General features: G+C 45.4%; 2 protein-coding genes across 3 annotated transcripts; one reads left to right on the forward strand and one right to left on the reverse strand.

Moving 5' to 3' along the window:
* Window positions 1–360: 360 nt before the first annotated feature.
* Window positions 361–3,852, reverse strand: pnp4b (purine nucleoside phosphorylase 4b). Of its 2 annotated transcripts, none has more exons than XM_080470860.1 (7): window positions 3,786–3,848; window positions 2,988–3,160; window positions 2,687–2,790; window positions 2,431–2,606; window positions 973–1,163; window positions 791–870; window positions 361–691 (listed from the first exon to the last, which is right to left on the reverse strand). In XM_080470860.1, exons 1-7 carry the CDS (start codon window positions 3,806–3,808, stop codon window positions 554–556), a joined length of 885 nt encoding a protein of 294 aa, XP_080326986.1. In that variant the 5' UTR covers window positions 3,809–3,848; the 3' UTR covers window positions 361–553. The 2 variants fall into 2 exon arrangements, with proteins under 2 accessions (XP_080326986.1, XP_080326987.1); XM_080470861.1 differs by having other exon boundaries at window positions 363–691; window positions 3,765–3,852.
* A 785-nt stretch (window positions 3,853–4,637) lies between these two features.
* Window positions 4,638–11,406, forward strand: ankrd34a (ankyrin repeat domain 34A). Its single transcript, XM_080471690.1, has 2 exons — window positions 4,638–4,723; window positions 7,315–11,406. Exon 2 carries the CDS (start codon window positions 7,399–7,401, stop codon window positions 8,989–8,991), a length of 1,593 nt encoding a protein of 530 aa, XP_080327816.1. The 5' UTR covers window positions 4,638–4,723; window positions 7,315–7,398; the 3' UTR covers window positions 8,992–11,406.
* The last annotated feature ends 7,423 nt before the right edge of the window (window positions 11,407–18,829 follow it).

Raw genomic sequence — 18,829 nt, forward strand, 5'->3', positions numbered from 1 at the left:
GAGAACAAAGTAGGAAAAAGAAAATTACAAAATAAATTGATAAACTGTAGGAAAAAAAAATGTTAGCATTTACCTGATATATATTTAGTTTTCCCTTAAGTTTACCAGACTGTCATTTCAAGCGAACCAGCCCCAAAATGTGGTTGTGGTCGACATATAGCGACCTCCTCATGGTTTCCAATAATCTGCAGGATCATAAGGTACTTTTATATCCTGGATATCCTCTATGTTACCCTCTGGTAGGTCTACTTCAGTACAGACCATCCAACTAAAACTATAGCTCAAATTAAAAGAAGTTAATTCCATTGAAAAGGAAGTGTTTCACCGTTAACACAATCAGCACCAGATAGACACGAAGTCGTAGGTTTAAATCCAACTGGACATTTATTGGATTTGTCAGTCCTCACTCTCTGACAGCAGCAGAGTCAAAGTTACAGTTACAAGCAGACTTTGGGACCCTGAATTCGAATCTTTCACGACTGAACTCTTTGGACAACTGGACTGAAGCGTTGCTGCTGGACTCTCGGGAGGAGCGGCGATGTTTCCGGGTCTGCTAGTGGGTGTTGATGCTCTGCTGGCAGTGGCTGATGAGCGTGGTGACCAGTTTCTGCAGAACCCCCGCCCTCATCTTACCGATCTCCAGAACCTCCTCGTGGTTCACCTTCTCCTCGCTACTGTAGTCCAGACACACCTGCGCCAACACCACCGCCAACCCTTTGTTAAAACCCCGAACAGGAAGTGACATCGCTACGGGGATGACGTCACTGTGGACACATTTTGAGAAACTGACCTTGTTGGTGATGAGCGACAGGCCGACGACTCTCAGTCCGCAGTGCTTGGCCACGGTAACCTCAGGAACTGTACTCATACCTGCAGACAAGTATTGTATTATTAGATGCCAGTAGCATTCTGTGTCCCCCCCCCCCCCCCCCCCCCAAGGCTGCTAGGTGTCTTGGTGTCTTGGAGTCTTACCCACGGAGTCGCAGCCAAGGATATGCAGCATTCTGGCTTCAGCCACGGTCTCAAAGTTTGGCCCGCTCACCATGCAGTAAACTCCTTCTCTGATGAATCCACCGCATCCGAGATCTGAGCCAACGTCCATGGCCACCGCCCGCAGCTCCTTACTGTAGGCGTCTGACATGCACGGGAACCTGATACCGAACCTGGAGGGACAGAACGAGTGCTTTCGTTTCTCTTTATTAGACATTGTTCACATGGTTCAGGCAACCCTGGACCTTTTTCTAGCTGGAATGCAGTAGGTTTAGATCTGCTGGGAGACTTTCACTGAGCTCTCTCTCTCTCTCTCTCTCTCTCTCTCTCTCTCTCTCTCTCTCTCTCTCTCTCTCTCTACCTCTCTCTCTACCTCTACTTCTTCCTTTGGAAACAACGGTAGTTTGCGTCCATAAAGTTGCATCACCGCCATCTGCTGGTTCTGTCTATCTACATTGTTTCCCACCGCTCTCATCGTGCCTGATGATTGTTTCCCTCTCTCTCTTATAGCAGCTTTTTTTTGTCCCTGATGACTGTTTCCCCCCCCCCCCCCCCTTTTTTTTCTTCTTCACTTGGGTTCAATGACAGTTGATATCATTGAAGTTGCACTACCGCCATCTGCTGGTTCCAGCTAGTCAATACCATTCCCATCGCTCAAAAAAAAAGAAAAGCAAATAGGTTGCTTCCCCCTCTCTCTCTCTCTCTCTCAGCCCCCTGCTGACAGCAGGTGACGTTGTGAGACCGAGAGGTGTGAAAGTCGAGGTCACCTCACATTGAAGAAGTCGGCAACAAAAAGCCGCGCGTCTGTTCCTCTGGATTTATAGCTGTTTATGGCCGGGTAGCAGATACAATAAGCGACTGAGTTTACGACACATTTTCACGTGGTTTGGTATGTGACAAACAGCAGACATGTGTAGTTAAAGTGTGACATGTTGATAACACATAACCATTGTATAATGCTCCGCGGCTGCAGAATGGACACGCGCAACATAGCCCCTGCAAAAAGTCTTCAGCCATGTGTACTGTTTGTCCTCCTCCAGATATCTGTGAGATATATTTTCTGTTAAAACCCTGAGTTGCATTTCCAGTCTCTTGATTCCGCTCAGACTGAACTGCTGTTGAGGAGCACATGCGTTAATTTACAAAGGGTAAGGTATCGTTTGCATTACTTTCGTGGCGTTTGGATGTTCGTTTACACCGACGAGGATCTGCACTCCCCAGCTCACACACCACTCTTATTGATTGTATGTCTCCTAAAAAACATTTCTTCTTGTAGTCCTTCTTCGCTGAGTCAGCAGTGTACATCTGAGATTTGTAGAGTTTCTGTACATCAGAACCGATTGTTCACCATATGTGAGTAATTTCCTGCACTGAGTAGCACAGTGAACATATTTAAAAAAATAATCTGTTATACTCTCTAGATCTGTCTGTCTGTCTCACCTCTCATCATTGGGTCCACACAGAGGATGTTGTCCAGCAAATCCAGGCAGGTTGATGTGGTCTTTGATGAGCATGATGTCTCCAACTTTGAAATCGGGACAGATTCCTCCAGAGGCGTTGGTCACCAGGACAGACTCCACCCCCATCAGCTTAAAGATCCTCACCGGGAAGGTCACCTACGGTGGACGGAGGGAGGTGGAGATATCGTGTGGAGGTGGACGTGTGAAGAGATGGAGAAGCAAGGACAAATACTCACCTGACAGAGGGAGTATCCTTCGTAAAGGTGGAAACGTCCCTGCATGAAGACACATGGCGTGTTCTGGATGGTCCCAAACACCAGACAGCCTTCATGTCCTGGTACTGTGACCGAGAACGGACATCAGCCAGGGTTATAGGTGTTGGAGGTGTTGGAGGTGTTGGGGATTTTGGGGGCGTTGGGGGTGTTAGACATTTTGGGAATGTTAGGATGTTGGAGGTGTTGGAGGTGTTGGAGATGAGATGAGATGAGATGAGATGAGATGAGATGAGAGTGTTGCTGATGGGCGGGTCTGATTCACCTGTGCTCACAGGGAAGTTGGGGATGTCCTGGTACCTGAACGTCTGCTTGTGAGAGACTCCGTCGGCCAGGAGACCGAGTCCTGACCCACAGATCACCGCCACCTTCGGACGGATACTCGTCTGGTTCATCAGCCACTCGGTGGTCAGCTTGTAGTCCTCAAAGGAGCAGCAGCTGAAACACACACACACACACACACACACACACACACACACACACACACACACACACACACACACACACACACACACACACACACACACACACACACACACACACACACACACACACACACACACACACACACACACGCAAGTGAAGTTAGACGCACACACACTGTACATACTGTAAACATATCACACACATTTTAAATACTATAAAAGACAAATAAAACAATAATTCCTTAGAAACGTTTCAGGTTTGTTAATTACATGAAATACAGGAGAAATACAGGTAAATACACTGAATAGACTTAAATCACAGACTTTATTCAACAGAAACAAACATCAGGTTTGGTGTTTGTGGTAAGAAGGGCAGTGATGATGATTATTTGAATCTTCTCAGGCGTGTAAAAACTGAAAAATGAAGCTTCAGCACATTTTCACTGGAAAAACAGTTGAACAGCAGCTCAGGGTTCAATGAGCTGAACTTCCCCTGAGTTACTTACAAAAGGCACCATCTGTAGAAACACATGAAAACTGTAGTGAAGTGAAAAGCATCAACATGTATGAAGGACTTGGAGAGAAACTAGCAGCTGTAAGGCGTTTGAGAGGATCACAGTAGAAGTCAAACGTCTTACCAGGAGTCTCCTTTAGTGTGCATCGTGCAGCTTCAACTGGACAGGGAGCAAAAAGTAGAAGAAGAAGAAGAAGAAGAAGAAGACTGTGTGAAGTGGTGAGGCAGTGCTCTACTCTGATTGGCTGAATCCAAGTCTATAAACACACCTGATGTCAGTGAACTCCACGTCTGCCACCTTTGACCTCTGCAGTTGGTTCAGTCGCTGGTTAAAGTCCACAAGCAGAATTCACAGATTCAACAAAATGACCCGCAAACACACGTCAGGTGTGTGTATTTGTGTGGTTGACTAGATATGTGTGCATGTATTGATGTGTGTGTGTGCGTGTGTGCGTGTGTGTGTGTGTGTGTGTATGTGTGTGTATGTGTGCGTGTGCGCTTGCGTACATACATGTATGTGTGTGTTCTTGTGAGATAAAAAAGCTGTGTCACTGTGGGAATGCTACTGCAAGAATCCAGCACATCAGTTACCATAGAAACTGTGTTACCATAATAGCAACTGTGTATGTGTGTGTGTGTGCGCGTGTGCGCGTGTGCGCGTGTGCGTGTGCGTGTGTGCGTGTATGATCAGCTCAGTTTCTTCTGATAATAGCAATAGAAAGTTATTATTTGTAGTATCAGTAATATGACATGTCAGAACTCAAAGACAAATACATTCATTCATTCATTCATTCATTCATGCATGTGCTCATCTGGATTAATGGGTTCATGTTGGAGCACTGAGCAGGTTCATGTGGAGAGGACACATTCTAGGATGGATCTGCGGCTCGGGCTGAGGAGTGAGGAAGAGGAGGAGGAGGAGGAGGAGGAGGAGTGTCAGTGCGGCGGCTCCGCTCCTTCAGTCAATCAGTAAACACTGCGCGCGTCGGGCAGAGCGGGCGGTCGGTACTGGGCAGCTCGTGCATGGAGGAGAGATGATGCGGCTTCTTCTTCCAGCCAGTGGTGAGAAAAACGCGCTCCTCTCCTCCATCATCCCTCCATCTTCATCATCCTCAGCCTTCCTCACTGCGGAGGCTGTCACTCCTTTATCATCTTCCCGTTCTTCATCCTCTGCTGCTAAAAACGGCTCTGCGGGTGTCTGTTAGTGTGTGTGTGTGTGTATTATGTGTGTGTTTTGTGTCCAGATGTGTGATGATGATGATGATGATGATGATGATGATGATGCAGCAGATTAATTTCATGTGTTTATGTGTATGAGTGTGTGTGCGCGCGCGACTTATCGAAATTTGACGCACAAACTCATGCAGTCAGATCACGCGCGTGCACGCCGTTAAATATAGAAACGGGTGCGTCAGAGAGGTGGAGTGACGTAGTAACGCATTCCTCCACTGCCCACCTGCGCCGTCACCTGCGGGACAGGTGACCGCGCCGCGGAGCCTCGTGACGGAATTCCGTCAACACAACACGATCAAAACGCGACGAAAATAGAACAACACACACACACACACACACACACACACACACACACACACACACACACACACACACACACACACACACACACACACACACACACACACAGGCATTGTGTGCACGTGTATCTTTCTGTGTAGACTGATGTGTACATGTGTGTATCAGTGTGTATTAATATTGTAGTGTGCTAGAATGGTCTTGGTCTTAACTTGGCCTTGGGATGCTCTGGTCTTGGTCTTGACTCGGGTTAGGTGGTCTGGACTATAACAGCAGTGTGTGTCTGTGAGTGTGTGTGTGTGTGTGTGTGTGTGTGTGTGTGTGTGTGTGTGTGTGTGTGTGCGCGTGTGTGTGCGCGTGTGTGTGCGTGTGTGTGTGCGTGTGTGTGTGCGCGCGTGTGTGTGTGTGTCAGGAAGTCTGTGCAACAGCTGAATGGCTGGAGGTGAACAATCTGATCGACACAAAAATACAACATGAACAGGCCAAGGATAACACCAAAAACACACACACACACACACACACACGCACACACACACGTATATATGTGCATATATGTGTATATATGTATTAATATATATATATATGCCAGCTGGAGACTAAACAAATTGTTTTAGTTCTTTTAGAATAGAATAGCAACTTTATTGTCATTGTCATCAGTACAACAACATTAAAAAGTGCCAACCCATCAGTGCATCATAAAATCAAAAAAAGTACAAATAAAAACGGTTAAAATATAAAAATAGAGGAATAAAACAAACAGACACTCAAACACACGCAAGAGTACATTCCATTGCACTGGTCCCTTATACAATATATTGCACATTAGTTGTGTTTGGTTTTGTTCAGTAAAGTGACAGGATAAAAACTGTGTTTGAGTCTGTTTGTTCTTTTTTAAATGGCCCTGTATCGTTGGCCTGATGGCAGCAGTTCAAACAGGGAGTGTCCAGGGGGTGAGCGGTCCCTGATAATATTGTGGGCTTTTTTGAGGCGTTTTCAAAATAAAATAAAATGCCATAGGAGGAAACTTTGCAGCCTCAGTAAATAAAGAGGCAACAACTAACTGACCGGGCATCACCGACAACTGATCAACGCATCACAGTGATCAACAACAAGAGCAATGAGAGATTTCTGACGTCCGCCAAAGGTTGACCTGGACGCAGAAAAAACCCCCAAAAAAAACAGCGGAACGATAATTTGAAGTTGGGATCTTTGTTAAGTTTGGACAGGAGTGAAATGAAAGCTGTGTTCATGTGTGTTGGTAATCTGGCTTTTTGTTTTAATTCTACTATTTCTTGGGTGAAAAATGGGGATAAAGTGGCCCAGACATGTGGGGAAACCATCAAAGCTGTGGGTTTGTTTGCGCTGTGAATTCATTGACAAATGGGAACATTTAAAATCTTTATTTTTAGACGTGATAGATAATTTGTCCCTGATTTTACAGCATAATCTTGAATCTAGATTTAAAAAAATGTCATCTCAAGATTTCTTGAATGAGAAATTTTTATTTTAAAATTTAAGATTCAGTTAATGTAGAGTTGATACTTCCTTAAATTATTGTTTTTTTTTCTAGAAATTTGATTTCCTGCTCCAGTTTAGATACTCCTCCCTTTTCTCTCTTGTTTTTGTGGGCTGAGAATGAGATGATTTTTGCCTTCTGAAACTGAATTTGCAAAAACTTTGTCGGACACTTCAAACTCTTTACAGACCAGCAGCAACGACAGAGTCTCAGTCTTCCAGTATCGTCTGCCGCGTCCTCTCATCCGTCACCTGCTGACAATCAATCATGTATTTATCCTGCAGAGACGGTCTGGTCACCTATTATTTGAGACAAAATGAAATCCACAGGAGAAGAGTTAATCTTAGAAACTTAAATGAAATCAAAACTGCCTCCGCAGCGAAAGAAAAACCAACAATAGACCCTTAAATGTTCCATCTCTTTCATCCAAATCTCTACGAGTAATCAAATGATCTGCGAGGCAGCAGAAGCTACCACGGTGTGTTGTTACCTGCTGATATTGTCAATATTTCATTGACATTCTCATCGGGTGAGTCGTTTTTCTAATCACGCTCCTCTGTCGTGTCCTGGTTTCACATGATGTATGTCGCGTGTGTTTCTCCCGCAGGTCTTGGAACTTCCTATGGACAACGATTGGTCAGCCCTGAGTGAGCTTCCAGTCGGCTGGAGGTGTGAGGAGAGCTAAAGGATCATGGGAGATGGGGCCCCTCTACAGACTGAGGGGAATGCCCTTCTCAAGGCCGTCATCCAGGGGAAGCTGCGGCTGACCCGCCTGCTGCTGGAAGGCGGAGCTTACATCAATGAGGGCAATGAGCGCGGCGAGACGTCCATCTCCGCCGCCTGCCTGGCGAGCTACGACGACCCTCAGACGCGGCAGCGGATGGTGAGGTACCTGCTGGAGAAGGGAGCCGACCCCAACATCCCTGACAAGAGTGGCCGAACGGCGCTGATGCACGCCTGCGCCGAGCAGGCGGGGAAAGAGGTTGTGTCGTTGCTGTTGGAAAATGGCGCCGATCCCAGCCTCAAGGACTACTCTGGTTCCTCTGCCCTCGTCCATGCTATCAACAGAGGAGACCGTGACACGCTGCAGGTGCTACTGGATGCCTGCAAAGCCAAAGGCAAGGAGGTGATCATCATCACCACTGACACGTCTCCTTCAGGTACCAAAAAGACCAAACAGTATCTCAATTCCCCACCGTCCCCGGGGATTGTGGACAAATTGTCTCCGGCGTGCATGTCACCATCTGAGGTGGAGATTGGAACCTCCTCGCCTGCAGGAGACAAAAGTAAAGTTGAGGAAGGGATTTTCAGCTTCGCGATGACATCAGCATTGGCGCTACCCTCAGCCCGACCGCCCCCTGAGAAGAGGCCGCCTCCCCGCAAGCTTCTGAAGAGGCTGAACTCAGAACCGTGGGGCCTGGTGGCACCCTCTGCCCTGAGTGTGGTCTCCCAGGATCGGGTAAACGCAGGCCTGGCGGAAGAGAGTGACCTGACACGGACCATCTCTGAGATGAATGGTTTGTCCCTAACGGAGCCCACCAGACCCCTGTTGTCTCGACGGCACAGCATCGAGACACACGATCCCTCCTCTCCTAAACTCATCGACCGATCCTGCTCAGAGGACTGCGCTGCGCTTTCAGGTCCGTCTTGGGCCGACAAAGTCCAGCAGCACCAGATCTTGTACCGCAGGAACACGGCCCCCGAGTCCCAGGAGAATGCCGGCATATCTGGGGTGGTGGTGACTCGAGCCCTGGCTCACCCAAAACTGACCCGAATGGAGCATTATGAGTCAGACACCCATCTGAGTCCAGATTCGATCCCAGGATCCCCGGATTCCGGCCGGGTGTCCGTCGAACGAAGGAAGTACAACGCCTCCCCCTTGTCTTTGGTCACCACTTCATCCAGGGAGTCTCTGGAGAACATCTCCACCTCGGTGTCCCCGATCATGATGCGCAGGCGTCCCCCCGGACTCCTGGAGCGCCGAGGATCAGGCACGATGCTCCTCGACCACATCTCTCACACCAGACCTGGATTCCTGCCGCCGCTCAACATCAACCACCAGAGGCCCATTCCTGACATCAGGGCAAACGGCAAGCCCACCTCCCCCATCGCCGGACACAAGATCCTGGTCCCGGTGGCCCCGGCCTCGCCCAAGCGCGGCCACGACTTCAAGATGAAGAAGAAGCTGATGAGAAGACATTCGATGCAGACAGAGCAGATGAAGCAGCTCTCCACCTTCCAGGAGATTCTGGCGGAGAAGGTCATCGAGTCCAACGGGGATTGATGGCACGAGAAGGAGGGGGGAGCGACGGATTTGAAGTGAACTCGAGCCTTGTGCTGGTCTCACAGTGTGCTGCTGCAGCGACATGATTTTAGGTTTCAGTTTAACACGGACTTCAGAAACAGATTCAAGTCCGACTAGACAAAATATCCAAGTTTAATACGAGCTGAAATTATTCTTAAAGCACAGAAACAAAATCACCGGATTCTCCGAATGTCAACCTGCAAACAGAAATCATTTATTAACGGGGTGCCACGCACATTGGCGTCTGAAGAAACAGACGTGAATGGACCTGCATCGACAACCCGACCACCGACCGGCCGAATTAGATTAAATCAGTGAGAAAATCATGCGCCGCTCTACTCCTGAGTTTTCAATGCTGCAACGTCACAGGAAGTGCAGTTTTCCCTGCTGCAGCGGGTTAGACCATAGTTAAACTGTATCAGTTGAAACTTTAAATTTAAAACGCTAAAGTTGCTGGTTGACCTGGTCACTTATATTTGTTGGCGAAGAGCTTGTGGTGTTAACCTCGGTTAGGATGAGATTAAATTGTTGCTGACTCTGGTTGGTCAACTTGGTTGAACGTTGTTAGTTAAAGCCCCGTTTATACGACAACAGAGCGTAACCACCAAAACGTTCGTGGCATTTGGGGGATCCGTTAACACGACAGCGGTGCTCGGAGTCCCTGCAACCGTCACTTTTTTCATACCGGCTCCCGAGGCGGATGTTTTCGTTCACTGTCGCGATTTAATCCGTATAGACGGCCGCAGGCTGCAGAGCGACGTTACCGCGCCTCTGCCGTAGTAAATACTTCTTCTGCTCATGCGCTAGTAACAAACATGGCGGCCTCCGTAGCGGCATGACTCCCAGCCGTTCTAGTTTTATTGGTAGTTTTAGTTAAGACTCTCCTCTAATGGCATCCAATTCGCCGTCTGTCCATACGAATGTCTGGCCCTCTCGATTTTGTTAACGTTTATAGCGTAGTATTCTCTGCACACATGTATGTGTCGCTTCATTACAAAAACGAACAACAGCACCACCTTGTGGCCCGGCGTACTAACTACGTCGTTGTTGGTGTGTCTGCTGCTGTCGTCTGAACGCAACACGAACAAGGTGTTTTCACTTGAAATGTTGTCGTGTAATCAGGGCCTAAACTGTTGTTTACATGGGAACTTTTGTCTATTTACCTAAAAATGGCAGAAATGCTCAAAACGACGTAGTTAGTATAAAAGGTCACGAGTTGGTGCTTTTGGTTGTTTTTGTGATGAAACCACACGGAGGAGAGAATAAAACGCTATAAACATTAACAATGAGAAAACACGAACATTGTTGTGGACAGACGACCACGTTGGATTGTTATTACGGTGACTGTCAAAATAAAAGCACCAAGCCCCAGGAGAATATGGACTGGGAGTCATGACACCACGGAGGAAACATTGTTCTGATTGTCCGTCTCCTGAGCGCGTGCAGAAGAATTTTCAAACTTTTCCAAACTGTTTCCCATTGGCAGCCATTTTCAAGCACCGCTGTCATGTGAACGAAGGCCTAAGGCTCATGGATCAACATAGTTGGTGGATAACTCGCTGGTTAAGGGTGGTTGGTTAATTAAACTCATTGTTTAACTTGTTGATTGATCTAGTGATTTATACTCATTGACTAAAATGGTCAAACTTGATTTTCTGGGAAGAAAAAAACATTTAGTTACTCCTTCCTCGGTGAATGGGATTCGTTCTCCGCGTCTCTGATTCAGCTCTCCAAACTTTGAACTCTGGATTATTCATTTGAACTCAGACCAAAACTCCAAAGAAACAATCGCACTTCTCTCGATGCTCACGCAGGCATAAATTGCACTGAAGCTGTTTCCATTTCCCCCCCGGTCTGCTGCACAGTATTTTACCCACAATGCATCCTACTGTTCAGGTTAGCAGCTGTGAATAGTTTCAAAGTGTTCCGACTGAAGGAGTGAACCGACGTGCTGCGCTGTATGTACTGTAATAATCTTTGGTGAGAGTAAGATCCAGACTTGGCTTTATTTTCCAGTCGTTACATCACAGCTGTATATTGAGCTGAATCTTTGATCTGGTTTGTGTTGAAATAAATTGATGTTAAGTTGGGGTTTTTTTTTTGGTTCATAAAAATACAAAGAAGATCTGTGAACCATTTCAACCAAAACCTACTGAGACTGTAAATACTGTAAACTTGCACCTGTACTGTAATGTTGCTGGTTCAACACCAGAGGGCACTATTGGACGTCGTAGGGCGGCGGAGAAGGCGGGAACTCTGAGGTGTCAGCAAAATGAAAACATGAATTAATCACGCAGTAAATGAAGTCATTTGTATGTGCACAAACATCCCATAAACTTCCACTCAGACCTCAGAGCAGGTGAGAGGAGGAAGAGGTGAAATAAATTAAGATCTGATAGTAAACTGTTGTTTGCTTCAATCTGTGAAAGTCACCAGCTTCATTATTTATTTTTTATTTTTTCATTTGCCCGTTAAATCACTTCATTCTGACTATATCGGGTTGCTTACTGCTTATGAACATGTGACTTTACACAGGATTTCCTTGATTAATAAGAACATTTAAATAAGCAGCCCGGGATTCGTGCCTTTGTCCTTTGTACTTGACGAACTTCTGCGACAGAACAAGGCTGCTACTGTCTCTTATAGTCCTGAAACTGAGAACTGACTGTGTTTATGAGCTAAATTCTGACCCGAAGCATCTTTTCACCACTTCATTAAACTTTTTCTGAAGTGCATGAAGGTTTTTTTTTTTTTTTTTTTTTTCTTTTAACCCCCGAAATTTTTTCTTCTTCAGTGGACCTAATGAAATGTAGTTTAAAATGGCAGATAAAGGAAAAAGTTCGTGAATCACTGCTGTGAAGACACCAGCTTGGACTCAGACCTCAACCCGTAGAATCCAGTTTGAGCACATGCACATGCCGCTTTGCTCCAGCAGGGGGCATCAGTGGTTCATATTTAACCTGGGATTCTCATGATGCGCCAGTAAAGACAGACTCGTCATCATATTTTCTATAAAGAGAACGAAAAGTACTCCCAGGAGGAAAGTCCTTTATAAAAACCAACATTATATTTGCAAATATTTTCATTCAGATTTCAAAGTACATGTTAAATTCTCACGCCTGTGTTCAGGTCCCTTCATCTGCTGTTCAGTTCCGCTTCGAGTACTGCTCAGATTAAAACAAACACTACTGTGTTGAAATGTGTTTATTTGTGACTAAAAGTAGGGATACACTGATACCAGTACTAGATACTTACACACTGTAACTAGTTTACTGGATTCACAGCAAATACCTAACCGTCACATATCATGGAGTATGAATTACACTTAATGGCATTTAAAAAGTACTCATATTGGTACTCGGTATCGGCAAGTAGCTAAAGGTTAGTACTCATCTTTGAAAAAGTAGTATTGGCACATCCCTAATCTAAAGTCGTATTTATGGTGTTAAACAAACTAGAATATTGTTACTTGGACAGTGATGAATCTATCTATCTATCTATCTATCTATCTATCTATCTATCTATCTATCTATCTATCTATCTATCTATCTATCTATCTATCTATCTATCTATCTATCTATCTATCTATCTATCTATCTCTATCTATCTATCTATCTATCTATCTATCTATCTATCTATCTATCTATCTATCTATCTATCTATCTATCTATCTATCCATTTAAAGTTATATGATTCTCTCTCTTTCCCTCTTTTGCGCTCTCACTTTATGCCCACCCCCCCCTCTCACACACACACACACACACACACACACACACACACACACACACACACACACACACACACACACACACACACACACACACACACACACACACACACACACACACACACACACACACACACACACACACACACACACACTCACTCCCCCCCTCTCTCTCATTTGATTAATTAAAACAAATGAAAGTACTCAAAGAGCATCACACTGTGACCACTTCACTCTAACACCTCTGTGTGTGTGTGTGTGTGTGTGTGTGTGTGTGTGTGTGTGTGTGTGTGTATCACTCCAATAATAGGAATATTTCTCTCCCTCTCCGGCCGGCTACATTTACACAGTAGAAATCCTGCAGGTTGGCCGCCGGCCAGTTTCCTGTTGCAGCCAGAGAAACGTCGCGGCCAAAAACCCAGTTTTTGTTTGGAACAGCTTGAATGGTGTTAATGTTTCCTATTATCTGGGATCCCAGGACGTATTTATCTCCAGCACTGACACCATGTTGCTCATGAAACCAGCAGCGAGTCTCTGGGTGACGGGAACCGAGTTGGTGGGGATGATCGGCTGCTCTGTGGAGAAGATCCAGAACAGAACCAACAACACGAGGGGGAGAGACCTGGAACCTCCGGAGCACTGCTTCCCACGGTTCTGGTTCTCTGTCTGGTTCTCCTCGGGGGGGGGGGGGGGGGGGTGTCAAGGCCAAAGCTACCATTGAAGACATCGAAGTCTAGACCTCGGTATTGTTCCAATGTGTATTTGATTAAAAAAAAAGACTTAAAACAAGAATAAAACACACGTTTAAAAAAATGAGAATAAGCCACTGCCCGTTGGTGAAAGTGGGCGTGTCCTGCAGTGTTCGGCTTCACACGAGGTTTCTGAGGTGAGCCGTTTACACAATAACATTTCTAAAGTTTTTTTTTTGTGCATTCTCGGTGTGCGACTCACCGAAAAATGCAACTTTAGGAAAAGCTGTGACTCCGTCTCCATGGAAACGGGGGGAACTTTTGTGAAACGCTGCCGCTGCGCAGGTCAACCATGGCTGCAGGAAATAGTTCTTCTGCTCATGAGCGCAGAAGAACTATTCATGTGTGTATATATATATATATGAAATTAGAATTAGTATGAAGTGATTTTATTCTTTTCTATTCTGTTTGTTTTTGACAGAAATGGATTTGCTTCTTTCTTTCTTTAAAAAAAAAAAAGATTTCTTCTCAACAATTAAAAGAAAAAACTTATTCCCCAGGCTTTTCCTGCCTCTGGCGCTCTGTGGCGCCCCCCGGTGGAAGCCCCTGCTGCGCAGCACATGGAGGGAAGTCAGCGAAGTGCCTGTTCCTGGATGTTGTATTAAATCATGCGAGGAATAAAAAAGCCAAGAGAAATGAAAAAGGACATTTGTATTACATTGTGGGGTTTGTTTATTAACCCTCCATCGTCATCGCTGGCTCTCGCTCACAGTCACCATCAATTACCAGCAGCTTCTGGGCAGATTGGAGCTCCTGCAGTCACTGCCTGACACCACGGATCAGTAAATAGCGTGTGTGTGTGTGTGTGTGTGTGTGTGTGTGTGTGTGTGTGTGTGTGTGTGTGTGTGTTTTAATTCCGACACAAAATGGCAACACTCCAAACTGCGTCTGTTCTCTGTTTTTTGGCTCGGGCCTGAATCTAATTATTTCCACTGTGATAGATGAGAGAGATGAAACATTTCAGAGGGAAAAGAGTCGAACGATGAAGAAACACTCGCGATGTAAAAGCAGCTCCCTCTGATATTCTGCAGAAACAATATGGGAGAGCAGAAGCCGCGGATACTTCACAATGTGTGTAAGTGGAAAAGAACAAACAAACCTGAATTGAACAGTAATGATGTGACGACGTAGGCAAACGCTTAACGTAAATGACGGCCTCCAGGGGGCGCCACGCAATCGGGGAAATGTGCCAAAATTAAATCAGACCCGAATGCAGCTTTTGTGCTGAAAAACTAGTGAATGAAAGTTTGAAACACCTCAAAGTGAAGCGAGGCCAGCCCACCAAACACCCCGAAAAGAACTAATTTAACAAAACTATTTTGCAATCGGATGGAAATCACATCCCACCATCCTTTACAAAACATGTCAACTTCACCTGTCAGTAAAGAACAAAAAGTCTTTTTCAATTTCTTCCATGAAACAGCAAAAACGTCCAAACTCACTTCCACAACGCATCTTTTTTAACACCTTACTTTATGTAAAACACGCTAAATTCTGACAGCGTTGAGACACATGTCGTCTCAGTGGTTCCGGCTGACCTGGTGTTACGGGTGGTTTTGAGCTCGGGTTGATTTATGACTGTGATTGCAGTGATTGCGTTTGGAATGTGGTTTTCTTTCTGGAAACGACCGACTCTCAGTTTTGTAACGTGTGATTCAGGAGAAGCAGATTCCCGCAGTTCCTCCTCCTGAAGCGGCACTTCATAAACCCACCAGTGCCACTTCATTGGCTTAATTTTCCACATTTAAGAAGGAAACAATCTTTTCTCTTCTCCCACTCTTTCATTAAATGGCTCGAACAGAACGGTTTAACCCCCGACTCCCCTGCTGCACTCTGCCTCCGAGCAGCCTCCACATCCTGCAGGTCATTTTCATTATTTGTATTATTTTTTTTTCCCCTTTGGTTTTAATTATTTCTTCGCTCCAGCGATTCTGAATGTCAGCGTCCGCCATCACTCCGAGGCTGGCGGGAGGAGGCTCACGCTCGGGCGGGGGTGTTTCCCCGGGAAGTTGAGCGAGAGGCGGCTGAATGATGGAGTGAAGTTTGGTACTCGAGCTCACAGGGCCGGGAGAAAACACCGACGTGAATGAACACTCAGCATGTGTCTTTTTCGCTGGAGCGTGTTTTACTGCAAGTTTAACGACGGGAGAAGTGAGCAGAGAACAACGTTCTGTAAGCGTTGACCATGGGAGCAGGCGGACATTCTAGTGGACAGACGACGAGGTTGGATTGTTATTACGGTCAGATAAAAAGTACCAAGTCCCAGGAGTATTTGGACTGAGAGTCTATGACATGATGGAGAAACCTTGTTTTTATTGTCCACCTACTGAGCATGTGCAGAAGAATTAGTTACTAAGGCCGTGGTGCCCATGATCAGTAGCAGGGTTTCACAAAAGTAGCGTTTCCCCCCGTTTCCACGGAGACAGAGCCAGAGTGTTTTCAAAAAGTTGCGGTTTCCACTGTTTCCATGGAGACAGACTGAACGTTTTTAAAAAGTACCGTACCCCCCGTTTCCGTGGAGACCGAGTGGGAACGTTTTCAAACAGTTGTGCTTCGAGCACCGTTGTTGTGTAAACTGGCACCTAAAGCTTTTTTTTTGTTGCCTTATCTTCTAACTCCCGACTCTTTTGTGCGCTGATCACTTCGTTCCCCTCGGCTGCAGACATTGCGGCTCCCCGCAGGCCCTGGGAAAGTGACGCCCTGCAGCGGTCGTCCCTGACGTGTTGCCGTACTTCCTCAGTCACCTGCTGCCGATTCCCCCAGTCAGTCCTGTTCTTACCGGCAGCAGCTGGTTTCGTCGCCTCGCTGGTTTCCTGTTTTTCAATTAGTTTGTCTGCTGATTAACTTTCTCTGGCCGACCTCCGAGTCCACATGAGATTAGAGCTCATTTTCACTTGAGTTTGGTCCAAACATCCATTTTTGCTTTTGTTTTTGTCTTTTCTCGTCCCAGAATTGTTGCTTCCTCTGCCTGTGTGACGGATCCTTTCAAGTGCAAACAGGTTGTTTTGTAGATGAAGGAGAAGGAAATTACAGTTGACCTGCACAGACATGAGAGAAATGCTGGAATGGACCAAAATTATAATTGAAATAAAACAGATTTTTGATTGCTATGGGGGTTGATTGCAGTGGAAACACAGACGTGGTTTTCGATTCAAGTTTGGTTGAAAAACTCCCAGAAGCAGGATGTTTGTTTTGGAAGTTTTGATGTGTAGTTTCTTTCTTTTTTTAATCTTTGGAGACGTTTTTCTTGCTCTGTCAGTCAAACACATTGGTACTGGAGGTCTTTGGCTACCTTAGCACCATACTGTTGTGGTACAGTGACATCTAGTGGTATATTTTGATGTATAAGCTGCATGAGCAGCCATAGATCTAACAGGGAGCGTCTCCATGGCAACAGATGCTGATCTCCTTTGATCTCCTCCACAGGGCTCCTCTCTTATCCGCTTCGAATGGGAAATTCTTTCTAATTTTTGGGGGATTTCTTTGTAAACTTTGTTGACGAGGCTAATCTCTGCAAGGAAACCGGGACTTCGTCTGAACCTTTCAAGACATTTAGTAAATTCTTCTGTAATCAAACACTAATCTTCACTAATTTGCACAGAGTCGATCATGCAGATGTTTGTCTCCGACAAAGTGTCGCTCACTTCTTATTTGACACTTTGGAGGAAACAATCTGCGTCTTTCCAACCCCAGAATCTCACAGGAGTTTGATCAGACCGAAGAAAATGAAGCACAGCAGCTGCTGAACCGAAGCTGTGGCGTCTCATCGTGTCACGCCGGTGACGCTCGGCTGTTTTCGTCCTCAACGTGGCCGCCCGCTGAGGAACGGTTCTCATTAACGTGAGAGTTTCTGAGGACGTGTTGAGTTTTGTTTATTGTTTTTTTTTTACCAGATGCTTCCTGGTGATGAAGGTTGAGGTGTTGAGGAGCTTCGTCATCCCGCTGGTTTCCCCTCTGGATGGAAATGTTTTGGTACTTGAAGGAAATCAGGAGGAAAACATGAGAAGAGTTTGGTGGAAATTCACCAGCCACTAATTCTAACAAGTTTAATTTCTGTTGTAGCTTCTTCATTTCGTCACTTCGGTGTATCTTTTGTATTTGTGTTTTCATTTCTCTGCTTTGAAAGGAAGTAATTCACTGTTATTTACTGAAACGTGTGACAGTAAACTGTCGGTTATTTACCCAAACATCGTTTTGCCTTCGGCCTCAAGAACAGAAAGATCAAGGAGCTTCGGATCCGACGAGCCTCTTCGCGTCGTCGCGTCTTCGACCCGTCGGCACCAGAGCAGCTTGTGTTTATGTATATCCCGTCGAACCGGCCAATCAGCTCGCGGTAAATTCCTAACGAGCGTGAGCCGCTGACACAGCCGTTTCCCAGAATTCCTCTCAGGAACCGAGGTAATTAAGAAATGACGAGAGAGCGGGTATTAATTAATTTACAGTTTAAGGCCTGACAGAGGTTGATAAGACACCGATTGGCGCACACAGAGGTAATTGTGCTAATTAATCGGCGAGTCGTTAATCCGCTAACTCGCGGTGCGCGAGGAGGGAACCGGCGGACGTTATCAAACAGCGACGTAATCACTTTCACACAATTTCACAAGTTGAGGAAAAAGTGATTCGGGTCTTTGACACTGTGATGGTGATGAACGCTGGTGAGATATATATATTTCTCTCTCTCTCTATATATATATATATATGTTCTTAAAGCTGCAGTACATTAAATTATTTTCATGTTAACAAATGTAGAGGTATAATTTCAAAGTTGAAAAATTTCGGAATACACGGATACCACACAAGTACTATAACCTTTAGCTACTTGCCGATACTGAATACAGGTACAAGTACTTAGATGAAATGCCATAAAGCTTAATTCATACTCCAGATGCAAACTCCAATGCGTTAAGCACCTCCGTACAGCCTCGACATCAACCTAACAGCCGACAGCACAGACTTTTTAAAAAGGTATTAAACAGCTAAAATGTGGTAAAATAGATAAAACCACAAGAAATGAGGATAAAAATTGCTAAAACAGCTTTTAAGAATAAAACCCTAAAAATGCGAGGATTTCTATAGGAAAAAAAAGGTTAAAAATGACAGGAAAAACACAAAATTACTTTAAAAAAACCAACTAAAATATAAAAACTGTCTACAGAAAATGCTGAAAAAGAAAAGTGACGCCTGTAAAATGCTGAACATGGAATTGAAACGACATAAGATACAGTTTTTGTACATATATCCAAACTATATATGAAACTTTAGAAGCTTCGTGTTTTCTGGCTCCAGTTAAATGAGATTTTACTGGACTTCTGCTCCTGGCGACAGTTAAAATGACTAAAGC

Source organism: Lipophrys pholis, assembly GCF_963383615.2.
Source record: "Lipophrys pholis genome assembly, chromosome: 9".
Taxonomy (NCBI): domain Eukaryota; kingdom Metazoa; phylum Chordata; class Actinopteri; order Blenniiformes; family Blenniidae; genus Lipophrys; species Lipophrys pholis.

Coding starts and splice junctions, on each gene's coding strand:
- ankrd34a (XM_080471690.1), top strand. CDS start 7,399: ATGGGAGATGGGGCCCCTCTACAGACTGAGGGGAATGCCCTTCTCAAG.
- pnp4b (XM_080470860.1), bottom strand. CDS start 3,808: ATGCACACTAAAGGAGACTCCTG. Junction 3,161..3,785: donor CACACTAAAGGAGACTCCTG/GTAAGACGTTTG, acceptor TGTGTGTTTCAG/CTGCTGCTCCTTTGAGGACT. Junction 1,164..2,430: donor TGTGGACCCAATGATGAGAG/GTGAGACAGACA, acceptor CTGTCCCTCCAG/GTTCGGTATCAGGTTCCCGT.